The 13804-nt window shown below is 34.5% G+C and overlaps 1 protein-coding gene across 1 annotated transcript in view; it reads left to right on the top strand.

Annotated features, from left to right (window-relative positions):
- Brwd3 (bromodomain and WD repeat domain containing 3) overlaps positions 1-13804 on the top strand; it is a gene marked incomplete at its 5' end in the record, with an annotated part of 95991 nt that overhangs the window by 39309 nt on the left and 42878 nt on the right. Inside the window, 6 exons of the mRNA XM_031372147.1 lie at positions 176-276; positions 2539-2579; positions 6379-6483; positions 8146-8299; positions 11119-11253; positions 12692-12820. Of these exons, the coding sequence (XP_031228007.1) occupies positions 176-276; positions 2539-2579; positions 6379-6483; positions 8146-8299; positions 11119-11253; positions 12692-12820 (665 nt within the window). The remainder of the gene's footprint in view (positions 1-175; positions 277-2538; positions 2580-6378; positions 6484-8145; positions 8300-11118; positions 11254-12691; positions 12821-13804) is intronic.

The following is a 13804-nucleotide window of genomic DNA, read 5'->3' as shown; positions in this document are numbered from 1 at the left end:
TGTTGTGAATTTTATTTCTTTTTTCTTTGAAATATTAATATGACATTATTATTTGTAAGGAAGACAACTTTGTTTTTCGAGTGGTCTTTACTAATAGAAAGTAAAAAAAGTTAAATACAGTATGGCTAAAGAAGTGCCTTGGTACTACAGGCTTTCTTTTGTTTGAATCTTCCAGGTGGTATGTTCATTACAACAGGGAGCACTGATCATGTTATTAGAATATACTATTTGGGTTCTGAGATACCTGAGAAGATTGCTGAATTAGAATCACATACGGTAAGAGCAAAATAAGACACTTGTATTTATTGCCTTATTTTTCTAAATCTTCCTCGCTTGACTTTTCTGGGCTGAACCATTCTTTAATATAGATGAATATTAAAACCTTTAATTAAAGATAATTCTTTAGTAGTAAAGGCAAATGTGAAATTCTGGAATTATTATGGTTGTAGTACATAAGATGAGCCCTGTTAGACTATACATAAAAGGTTTTGTATACTTAAAAGGCAGTTTAAGAATATTCACGGAAAAATGCTTTCATGAATTGAGCTTTTTGATCTTTGTATGTTTTTTCACAGTATCATCAAAGGTTCAGTAGAATCTAATCTAACCTAGCAATAGCATTCCTCACTTATTTTTATTATTAGTATTTTATGTAGCATGCAAATTAATGATTCAAAATGTCAATTTCATACATAGATCTTATACTTAGTTCTTATTAAAGACCCATTCCTCCACCTCTTTTCCTTTTTTCGGCTTATCCTCTTTCTCCTTTGATTTAGTTTTACATATATTCCATTACCCTGTCTTATTCCTTTCATACACTTAAATCACCCTCCTCTCTCATAGTCTTTCTACTTTTATATCATACATACACATACATAAACACATATATATGTACATGTATATATATATATATATATATGTTATATATGCTTCATGCATAAGAGAAAATATATTTGACATTCTATGCTTGGCTTATTTAGAAAAACACAGTGATCTCCACTTCCATCCAATTTCTTGCAAATATCATGATTTCATTCTGCTTTATGCATTGACAAAATATAATCTGTTATATTCATATACCACATTTTGTTTAACCATTCATCTGCTAATGGACATATAGAATTGTTCCATCAATTCTTATCAGTTATTGCAAGTAATGCAACATTAAACATGAATGTGCAAGATCTCTGTGTTAGGTCGATTTAGAATCACTTGTGTGACTCCACAAGTCATATACATGGGTCCTATGGTAGATCTATTTTTGAATTTTCAAGAAACCTCTCTATACTGGTTTTCATATTGCCTCTAACACTCTATGTTCCCATCAGCAGTGTAGGGTTGGGGGATGCTCTTTCTTCATATTCTGGCCATCATATTTTGTTTGTTTCCTCTGTCATAGCCATTCTGACTATTCTGAGTTTAGATAGAATCTTAATGTATGTCATTTTAATTTGCATTCCCCTGATGGATAGGAATGTGGAATACCTTTTCAAATATTTATTACCATTTGCATTTTTCCTTTGAGAACTGGCCAGTTTCAGACATATCAAGTTCAGCTTGCTCTCATCTTGATGCTTCATAATCTATACACTAAATATTGGAAGCTTATTTAAATTGTGCAAGAGAAACACTTAGAAATACTCAGAGATCTCATTCTGAGACCACTAAAACTAATCCATCTGAGCTAAGCATGACAAGGCAATCCCTTTGCACTGTGTATGCAAGCACAGTCAAGTTCATAGAGCACTAAGAAAAGAGAGAATATATGAGTAGGAAAGAATTAAAGGGGAAATGAGGAAGAACATTTCATTTGCAGTTTTATTTGCAAGGTCCCAGGTAAGCAAAAAGTATCATCAAGTAAAAATCCCCTGTTCAAATGAATGGTCTGCCACTTGTGTTAGTTGTTAAAGTTTTATTATTTCTTCAGGACATCTAAAATTAGTTATTGCTCGTATCAGTGAGAATTCAGAATTTATCAGTAAATACCATATTGAAACCATAAAACTATTTAAGTCAGAAGAAATATATGAATATATGAATAATGTTTGAAAATTAAATATCATTAAGTATGAAGGTTTTTGCTGTTTGATTTTAATAAAAGTTAAGTTCAAGTATAGTTTGATAAGTGGGTATTGTGAAAATGAGAGCAGTGTATTTTAGCTTCCTTATCAAAGTAAGCAAGAACTATAGATTTTAGCTTCGGTTTTAATGTTGTCATCTTTGTATACAAAAATGTAAATCATAGTATAAAAACATACAGAATGTTAGATGAATCCTTTATAATATTTAAAAGAACATGTGAAAACAGAAGCAAATAAGTAGTTCTCTAAAGTTATAGAAACAATTGATAACTTTCAGTGAACTCAGTTGTTTTAAGGGAGTTCCTTCTCTTAGTGTAGTGTCTCAGGGAGGATTAATGAAAATTATGTTAAAATTGAATCTACCCTGTAAAGCTTTTGCATGTAAAGTTAGGAGAAGGACACTATTTTTTTACATAAGTTCATTTAATCAAAAGTCTGTTGTTCTATGTTTTAGGACAAAGTTGTGGCTGTTCAGTTCTGTAACAATGGAGACAGGTAATTATGGAGTACATACTCGTATAAAGAAATATTTGACATTTTTTTTATTATTCCATCCAAACTAATAGAGTTGATATTCAGACATTGATATTACAAGAAACTCACTTAGAAATCCTTTTCTAGGCTAAGCATCTGTTCACATCACCTTTCCCACAGTTAAGTTCCTTCAGCTCTATTTACACTCACTGAAGTCAGACCTAGAAAGGAGTTTGTACCTTGATCCACTTCTGGATAGCTCTCATTGTACCCTAATTTCACTCGCTGCCAAAAGTTTTTTTGTTTTGTTTTGTTTTGTTTTAAGATCATCTCGGTTACTTGAATTGCTTGGCTACTTTTAAAGATAAAAAAGATGTATTTGTGGAAAGGGAGTCTGTTTTATACAGTCCTTGTCAGCTGAAACTGACTGTGCTGATGATGTGTGCTATCACTGGGAGATAACAACAGACAAAGTAGCTCAGAGTTCTTTCTCATCTTACAGAAAATGTATGAGGCAGAAACGAGCTATTTTGTTTAGACACGTAGGTTCAGAGTCCATGTCTGTCTTCCTTGCTATCTCTATCTCTTTAAACTGGGTAACTCGGTAGTGACCATAGTCTGTCTGCTCTTCCTCTCCTTGAGTTCCTTTGTTGTTGTATACTTTGCCTTTTCTGTTTTCTTTGACTGCCTGATTTAATCAGGGGTTGTATGTATTATTTGATTACTATGGCTCTGACAAGCTAACATTTGTTCTATTAAGAAATTTTCTTATCATTTTTCTTCTGTTTCTCTGGAATAATTTTAAATCTCAAACTAGGATTTCCAGACTCTGTACAACTTGACTTAGACAACTACATTCTTTTCTCACATGAATCTGTGCACTTTTCTTAGTCGCTTTATGGATTTCTCTTCCATATTTTCACATTATCTCATCCACTACATTGCTTATACTTTCTCTCATATTATTTGTGTCCAGGAGCGTCATTCCCTACATTCTACCTTATTTTCTTTTCTCTCCTGCATGCCCTAGCTCCCATCTGCTTTTGTCTCTTTTTCTTTTCTGTCTCTATGCCTCCCTTTCTCTCTCTCCTGATTCTATCTTATCTATGTCTCATATAGGTTTTAAGGTTCATGTCCTACTTGGAGCTTGTCCTGAGATATCCAGATTCCATATTTGACATCCTGTGAACATGTGAATCACTCTACTACCCATAAGATTCATTCCCTATCTCTGTAAAGTCAGACCTTATATACAGATAACTGTGAGCTTTCTAAAGTATCTGACCCCCCAAAGGTCGCAGTCTATATTGGTCTAAAATTTGGTACAAAATACATAAAAGTAGCCTACATCTGTATCTATATGCCTCTATGACAGTTCTGTGGGTGATGGTTTTATTTCAAGGTATTTTTGAACAGTGGGGAATTACAAAGATGAACTTTTAACCATCTTTGTGAAATATAAATATAAAAGCAAATAATGATAGTCCCATTTATCTATATTAAGAATGACAGAACATTAAAATAAAATAGAAAACTAAGTTAACCATATTCCCATTCTTAAACGACTTAAAAGTATTCTTAACTGCTGAGCCACCTCTCCAGTTTCCTGACTTATTTATTTTTTAAGATTTATTTTTATTTTTAATTGTATACATTTGAATGAGTGTGTGTGTGTGTGTGTGTGCGCGCGCGCGCGCGTGCGTGCATCCATGCATGGGTATGTGTCCACATAACTGTGGGTGCCTAAGGAGATCAAAAAGGTCAGATCCTCTAGAGCTGGAGTTAACAGGACCTTGTGAACCTTCGGCCGATCTGCAAGAACAGTATATGCTCTTAACTGTGGAGCTCTCTCTCTAGCACTTAATTTTAGTTTTAATTCTCTCTCTCTCTCTCTCTCTCTCTCTCTCTCTCTGTGTGTGTGTGTGTGTGTGTGTGTGTGTGTATGTGTGCATGTCAATGTGAGGGTTTGTGAACCTGAGTGCAGTTGCTTGCAGAGGGGGGTCACATCTCTTGCAGTTGGAGTTACAGGCCTTTATAGACAACCTGACATGGGTGCTGGGCACAGAACTCCAATCCTCTGCAAGAGCAGCATGTGTTCTTATTCATCCAGCACCCATATTACTGGTCTGTTCTCCTGAAAGAATCTGACATTTTCATTTCTTACCTATTTGTAAATGTGTTTTTCAAAAACATTCTTAGTAAGCCTTCAAAAATAAATTCAATCTATAAAAATCTTATATGAATCTGAAAGTATATAAAACAAACTAAATATGAAGGGATGCATATATGTGAAAAATCAAAATGCTAAAATTTGGTTTCTCTGAGGAAAGATCATAGGTGAAACTTTGTTCGTACTTGAAATTCTTTGTACTTATTTCTTTTATTAGTATAAGAGCAAATACTTTCTAATCAGAGCAGCCAATTTTACTAATACAATAATATGAATTGAAACAACTAACAATTTTTTAAATTAAAAGGTAATTAAAAATTATAATACTCAACATATTGAGTATTATTTGTTTTGGTTTGGTTTTTGGTTTTTCGAGATAGGGTTTCTCTGTATAACCGTGGCTGTCCTGGAACTCACTCTGTAGACCAGGCTGGCCTCGAACTCAGAAATCCACCTGCCTCTGCCTCCCAAGTGCTGGGATTAAAGGCGTGCACCACCACCGCCTGGCCCATATTGAGTATTATTAATGGGCCCTTTCTTATAACTTTTCATAAGATTCATTTTTTCCCAAATATAGGGAACAATTTGGCAATACATATCAAAACCTTTTAAAAATGTACCTGCCCTAAATCAGTACAATGTATAAGACTGTAGAAAGACAAAGATGCTCTTTATAGCATTGGGTTTAAAGCTGAAAGGGAAAAGTAGTGTAATTATTGATCATTTCATTGATGCATTTCATTAAGCACATTTGATATATCTATCTAGTTGAATACTTACTGAAATTGATATATTTATGCACTTATAAATATAGATCTATAAAATACAGTTATGAGCAGCATTGTATATGGTGGAATTCTGTTTTCTAAGTGGAAAATGGGTCATTATATATGTGTTAATGGGTTTTAGTTTTTTCATCCAGTCTCTTAGTATATAGTTCATGCTGGCCTTGAACTTGTGATCTTCCTGGCTCATCTTCTTGATTACTGAAATCATAAGCTTGCAAGCATACCTGGTTTAAATATATGTCTGGAAGATTTGAAAAAATACAATATCAAACTTGTGAGTGAACAAATGTGTTATTGAGGGTAGCTCATAATAAAAAAATGTTGGTATATTTATAGGGTTGTGCAACCTTCAGTGTAGTTAATCTTAGAACAGACATGTTATTTCACCTTATAGAATGCTCATTCCCTTTAGTTGCGAATCCTTAAACCTATCATCACTCTTTCCCCAACACTGGGCAACTGTTCATCTCTGTCATTAGACTTACTTGCATATTCATCATTCACCCATATTTCAAAACTGTAAAATTCTGTTGTGTGAATGCCTTTTTTTTATTTACCCATTGGCAAACATTTCATTTGTCACTACTTTGGGGATTAATGAGTGTTCCATGCATCTTCTCGTACACATTTTATATGTACTAACACTTTCATTTCTTTTGGCGGATATATACCTGCAGAATATGATTGCTGGGTCAAAAGGTAACTTCGTTTAGCATTTTAGGACCTGCAGAACTGTTTTCTAAGATTAGTGTATTGTTTTATATATCCCAGTAGTGTCTGGAGGTGAAGGCTGTTTGTTTTATCATCAAGAAAATATGATGAATTTTGGTAAAAAAAATAACAAGGTTATTTTACCTTCCAGCTTAAGGTTTGTTAGTGGAAGTAGAGACGGAACAGCAAGAATATGGCAATATCAACAACAGGAGTGGAAGAGCATAGTGCTAGATATGGCTACTAAGATGAGTGGGTAAGCATGGATGCTAGATATTTCAGAGGTCTCCCGTGGCATATCATCTTTTACGTTGTACCATATTTAATAACGAATGTATGTTTTATGTTAGTCACTAGTTTGGAATTAATTACTAGGTATGAAATTTGCCACCTTTGGTCTCATAGCAACTGTGGCTTTGCTGTTGATTGACTAGAACATTGCTGATTTATCTGTGATTCTGCTCATCATGATGCTTTGATGCCTGAGTTTTATTGTCTTCTATGGAGTTATTTTCTGGTTTGGTTTTCATATGTCTTTTTTTTTTTATATCTATCTATACTTCTACTTTAAGCATTATTCTTTTTTGTTTGTTTGTTTTGTTTTGCTTGTTTGTTTTCAAGACAGGGTTTCTCTGTGTAGCCCTGGTTGTCCTGAAACTCACTCTGTAGACCAGGCTGGCCTCGAACTCAGAAATCCACCTGCCTCTGCCTCCCAAGTGCTGGGATTAAAGGCGTGTGCTACCACAGCCTGGCTATTAAGCGTTATTCTTATTAAGAACTATAATGCATTTCTAATTATTTCTTCTACTCTAATTATGAAGGAATCCTTCATATTTCATATTGTTTGTATATATATATATATACATATATATATATATATGCACTTAATTGCTATCTGCTTTCAGCAACCTACTGCTGATATGAAATATCAATGTCTTTGAGATAATTCAATTTCTCCATATTTGACCTTTAAATTGACTACCTTATTAAATAAACTGACTTTATAGTCATAGACAGATATAGCTAATGTCATACTCATTTACATCAATAAATATTCTGATACTTATTTACAAAGACTATTAGTTTTTTGAAAAGTAATACTTATGGGGATAACATGACCACTGTACATGTTTTATATTGTCTGGCAGCCAACATGATCATTCTGTGAATTTTATTTTTTAAGATATAGAGTTATTCCTTTTTCTTTTTTTTTTTGTTTGTTTGTTTTTGTTTTTTTCGAGAAAGGGTTTCTCTGTGTAGCCCTGGCTGTCCTGGAACTCACTCTGTAGACCAGGCTGGCCTCGAACTCAGAAATCCACCTGCCTCTGCCTCCCAAGTGCTGGGATTAAAGGCAAGCATCACCACTGCTTGGCAGAGTTATTTTTAATCTTACTTTTTGTGTACTTCCAAGTAACTATTGTATTAGTTTGATTTTTATTGCTGTGATTAAACATCATAGCCAAAAAGAATTTGAAAAGCAAAGCACATCTTTCATCTTACAGCTGCTAGGTTATAATCCATAACTAAAGGACTCAAGGCAAGAACCCGGAGGCAGGAACTGAAGCAGAGGCTATAGGGAATGCTGCTTACTTAGGCTTATTCTCTATTGTTTGCTCAAGCCACTTTCTTACCCAGGACCACCTGCTTAGAGGTGATACTGTTCATAGTGGGCTGGGCCCTCCCACACCAATGGTTAGACAAGAAAATGCCCTATAGACTTATCTAAGACTAAGCTAATGGAGGCATTTTCCCAATTGTGATTCTTTCTTCCCAAATGACTCTAGGTTATATCCAATTGACAAAAAGCTTTCCAGCAAAAAATCATTTACATCTTCCTAAAAATTTGGTCATATTTGCGGTTTTGTGTTTCCCTTTGTTAAAATGTTCAAGATATGACTATTTCAAATTATTGCTTCAGGAATAATTTGACATCTACAGAAGACAAAGTCACTAAACTGAAGGTGACTATGGTGGCCTGGGATCGGTATGATACCACTGTTATTACTGCAGTGAACAATTTCCTATTGAAAGTTTGGAATTCTGTCACAGGGCAGCTTCTTCATACTTTATCTGTAAGTATTCTACTATTTTTTTTTAATTAGGAAAAGAAACTATTTAGGCCTGGTGCAGTGGTATGTCATGGCTGTCGCTTATGGTGAGGTATGAAGATTACTTGTACCTAGGAGTTTAAGACCAGTCTGAGCAGTATAGTGAGACACTGTCTCAAATAAAAATGGAAAATTAATTCTTCTAGGAAAAAGACATTTAAGTTTTGCTTTCCTTTCTATGATGTATTAGCCTTTGGAGGATATTTGGGGGTTTTTGTTACATTTACCTGATAGGACAAATAAATGATACACCACTGAAAGCATGAATAATTTTTAAAGGTTATTTCTAAGCCTAGTGTTTATGCAGATCTTAATGTTAGTATTTCTTCAAGTATACAGTAATTTGTCTAATTTGTCTTTACTGAGGGTTAGGACTTTATTTATTTATTTATTGTTTTTTGAGACAGGGTTTCTCTGTGTGGTCCTGGCTGTCCTGGAACTCACTCTGTAGACCAGGCTGGCCTCGAACTCAGAAATCCACCTGCCTCTGCCTCCCAAGTGCTGGGATTAAAGGCGTGTGCCACCACTGCCCGGCTGACTTTTTTATTTTATTTTATTTTATTTTTGCACATATATCCTACATTTTCTATCTTTAGTAATCAGTTTGTGTAAGAAATAGAGGAAACAGGAAGAAGTAGTTAAACTGCTAGTGCTTTTTATTTTACATATGTTTCTTATAGTAGAAGAAGGCTGCATCTCTAGGATTAATAGCAGAATTCATGTGGGTGGGGTTTCTGACCTTTCTTTCCTCCTCAGCTTCAGTTATCAATTTATAAGCATTTTCCTGAGGCAAATCCAAGTGATTGTCATATGTTTTCAATGTAGTATTGAGTGCCAAGGTTACTTTCTGCCTACTTTACCTTGCTTTTTATCCAGCCAACTGTGGTTATCTTCACCTCTGTCCGTAATAACAGCAGATAGGATGCTGAAGTGGAAGAGTGCCACAGGTTGGAATCTAGCCTGAGCTACATATTGAATACCAGGGTAGCCAGTGCTACACAGGAATATCATGTCTGAACACCAGTCAACTAGTCAACAAACAGAAAAATCTATATTCTTTCTTTGATTCTTTAATTGGTAATGTTGGTTTGGATCAATACTCCAAACAATAAATAAACTATATGCATAATATAATACCAGCTTTTTTAGCAGCCCCAATTAACAGTCTAATTTCACTAACATTCTTAATATATCCAAAATATATCATTTCAAAGTGAATTTACTAATGAAGCATTTTCCATTCAGTTTTCATGCAAAGTCTTCATATAACACATCTCAATTTGTACTATCCATATTTCAAATGCTTAATAGCCACAGATAGCTAATATCTACTGAGTTAGACATGGCACATCCATATCATGTTTCATGTAGCTCAGGCTAGCTTTAAACTTTCAATTTAGCCAATAATGACCTTGAATTTTCTGTTCTTCCTAGCTCCATCTCCCAAGTGCTTGGATTATAAACATTTGCCACCACATGGTTTTTTGCAGGGCATATGGTGCTAGGGAAGAACTCTACCAATTGGTCTAAATTCTAAGCCTTTCATGTTATATTGTGCTTACATTTCCATTGTAACAATTTATGTCATGCATAAAGTTCTTCTATTCAGAGCATAAAGCTCTTCTATTCAAACAGTGATTCCTGGGCTTCTAGAACAGTTTTAGATTAGGTATTATAAATCAATGGAATATTATGTGCATTTTCTCCTTTGTCTTATTAAAAGAGAAAACCTTTTAACCAAATAAGGGCTGATTCTGAAAAGTCGAAGAGGCACCAATGTATATTTCTAACAGTGATGAGATCAGATGTAGGAGAGACTTTGCACTAATGCACTCTGAAATAGATACCCCATTAGCATTTGAATTATCAACATCAATTAATGCTTTATTGAATATACTTTTAGGAAACTAAAAAATAATGGCTATTCAGATGACTCTTGTACAGAGGTCATAGTTACAGCATAGAAAGGTCATAGGGAAGAATTTTGACTCTCATTAAGTTATTGATGGTATTTTCTGTAATAGAATTTTACCTATTCATCTTAGCACTATATATTTGGGTGGTAGTCTTAAGGTAATATTTTGAGATAAGCTTTTACTATACACTTTTGGACCTATGATATTCCTACCTCAGCCTTTTGAGTTCGGAGACAACAGACACAAATGATAGAGAACGTTGAATGGAAACTAATCAGGGCTTTTACCATGGTAGTAAGAGTAGATAGATGTTACAGTGAATGGTCTGTTTTCCTTTCTCTGTCCTGCACCTTCTACTCTTTGAGATCATATTTTGTGTATTCCCAACTGGGCTCAAACTCACTATATAGTCAAGGATGGCCTCTGATTGTCCTGTATCCCTGCTTTGACTGCCAGGAGTACATATGCTGCCATACCCTGTTTGTTGTCTTTTCTGTGGCTTTTAAAAAATTACTGTGTCCTTGACTGCCAAAAGTACATATGCCATCCTACCCTGCCTGTTGTATTTTCTGTGGCTTTTAAAAAATTAGTGAAGTCTTAGATCTCCAAATTCTATTTCAGTGCTTAGTGAGCATTAATCATCTTTCTTTGTCTTTTATCTATGACATCGGGTTTATAAAATCAGAAGTTGTGCATTTAAGGACCTCTAACTAGAATAATTATTTATAAAGCACCCACAAGTGAATTCTGTTTAGTTGATATGCCTTAATTCATCTCAACCAGACTTCTAGTGGTCAAGAACATTTGGACAAATAAGTCAGACATCTAGAGTTACATCTTCATTTCTAATATTGATTTTCATCACAGGGGCATGATGATGAAGTATTTGTTCTAGAAGCACATCCATTTGATCAAAGGATCATACTTTCAGCAGGTCATGATGGGAACATTTTTATTTGGGACCTTGACCGAGGGACCAAAATACGAAATTACTTTAATATGGTAAGAAAACTGTGTATATAAAGTTCATATTTTCATATTAAATCTTACTTTGTTTTTTTGATAATCCAGTAACCTAGGACAAAGGAGCAGCTTGTCATCTTATGTTTAAGTCAGTAAAAAAATTCAGAAAATGACCCAGGTGCTTAGAGTTAGACTTTTCAGCATGGCTATTTATCATGGTTGTTAGCATTTTTCAAATTCTGATGTCTGCATCTAAACTCTTTCAATCAAATTGGATTTAAAGTGTAAACTGACAATAAAATTATAATTTTAAGTTATAATTACTAAAAAGACTGTAATACATGTATCTGTCTATGCTATATACTTATACTTATATCTATATGAGTTTAATAGTCAAACTTACTGGAAATTTGCATTTGTATGTATATATATGTGTGTGTGTGTGTGTGTTTGTGTGTTCTGTTGTTGGAGGAGGAAAAGGTGGAGGAGGAGGAGGAGGAGGAAATTGTATCTCATGTCGCCCAAGTATACATCAAACTTTCAGTATAGGCAATGATGACTTTTAACTCCTGATCCTTCTACACTACCTCTTTTTTAAAGATTTGTTTATTTTATATATGTGAGTCCACAGTAGCTGTCTTCAGACACAGCAGAAGAGGGCATTGGATCTCATTACAGATGGTTGTGAGTCACCATGTGGTTGCTGGGAATTGAACTCAGAACCTCTGGAAGACTAATCAGTGTTCTTAACCACTGAGCCATCTCTGCAGCCCCTGTACTACCTCTCCTTAAGTGTTTGGATTACATGTGTGCCATTTTGGTGGTTTCTTTTGGTTTTTCCCTACAGTATCTTGTTTATTGGTATAGATATTCATGCCATAAATCTCATACAAAGTATATAAAACACTGAGGGGCTATCATTTCTCTTAGTAAAACAGCATTCTTCCATGATAAGCATATGCATACCATGCATGTATAAGGTCCTCTTAACAATATTTAAGACTAAACAATGCTAAACTGTAGATGGAGCTTTGAACTCACTCCTACAGATTTTATATAGATCCAGATTATTAATAATACTAAGTCCTTTGTTAGTAGTTTATTTATATTATTTAATTTTAAGATTGTTATTTAAAGGCTTATTTGTGTTATAACTTAAGATATAAACATAAATATCTTCACTTTGCTGGATAGCACCTTTGTCAATTTGATTACATATAGATCCTCTTAACTCTCCTGTTATATCATTTATTATTTTTATGTTAGGTACAGTTGTTTATTGCATCCACCACAATGTTATTCTCCATAAATATATTTCAGAGTTTTACTGTTTACACTAGGGTTCTTGGCTACAGAACCCAGAGAGTACATTGTTGATTCATGACAGAATCCAAAGGAATAGCCAGGAGAAGCTATTGCTTAATTGATATTTGCAAAAGACTCTTACAGTGACTTAAAAGACTCCTCTGACTTTCAGATTGAAGGCCAAGGCCATGGGGCAGTGTTTGATTGTAAATTTTCACCAGATGGAAACCATTTTGCCTGCACAGATTCTCATGGGCATCTGTTGCTATTTGGCTTTGGATGCAGTAAATACTACGAAAAGGTTAGTATATATAATCTTTCTTTGTTGCAGATAATTTGGGATTGTACTATTCAGAAATAATTTTTTTCATTGTATGTATTCATGAAACATGGTATTGTGTTGCGTAAGGAGATTTCCATGTAAGCATATACTATATATTGAGCATATGCCCTTCTTTTCCTTCCCCTTTCTCTCCCTTAGTTAGTCCCCCAAATAGTTTTACTTCTTCATTCATGTCATATATATAGATCAATTTTTGTATGTATATGAAAACTATGGCCCATATATTATAGAAAACATGATCTTTTTCTTCTTGAGTGTTTTGAAGATTTTAGTGTACAAATTTTTAAATTCCGTGGTTAGGTTTATCACAAGGTATTTTATGAGGCTGTTGCCAATGGGATTATTTTTTTGATTTCTTATGCAGTGTCTTTGTCATATAAACAGAAGCTGATTGTTTTATACTAGTTTTATATCCTGCCACCTTGCTGAAAATATTTATCAGCTCTAGAATTTTTCTGCAGAAATCATTTTTTTTAAATTAGATTTATTTATTTTATGGTTATGGGTATTTTCATTGCACCATATGCATGACTGGTACCCTTGGAAGCTGGAAGAGGATCCCATAGAACTAGAACTCGATTTACAAATGATTGAGAGCCTATTGTGGTAGCTGGTAGTTGACCCCAGGCCCTCTGCCAGAGCAATGGATGCTCTTAACTGCTGAGCCATGTCTCCCAGCTCCACGTAAAGGCTTTAGATTCTCGTATGTATACAGTCATATTATCTGAAAATAATTTCATTTTTTTCACTTCCTGTTTGTATCACGTTCATATTGGTCTCTTGTCTTGGTCTTCTAAGACTTCAGGTACTGTACTGAATAAAAGTGAAGGAAGTAATACTGGGCAGTCGTGGCGCAAGCCTTTAATCCCAGCACTTGGGAGGCAGAGACAGGTGGATTTTTGAGTTCGAGGCCTGCCTGGTCTACAGAGTGAGTTCCAGGAC

The sequence above is a fragment of the Mastomys coucha genome, chromosome X (genome assembly GCF_008632895.1).
Source record: "Mastomys coucha isolate ucsf_1 chromosome X, UCSF_Mcou_1, whole genome shotgun sequence".
Lineage (NCBI taxonomy): Eukaryota > Metazoa > Chordata > Mammalia > Rodentia > Muridae > Mastomys > Mastomys coucha.
The sequence above is the reverse complement of the archived record's forward strand: the minus strand, read 5'-3'. Positions and strand labels throughout refer to the sequence as shown.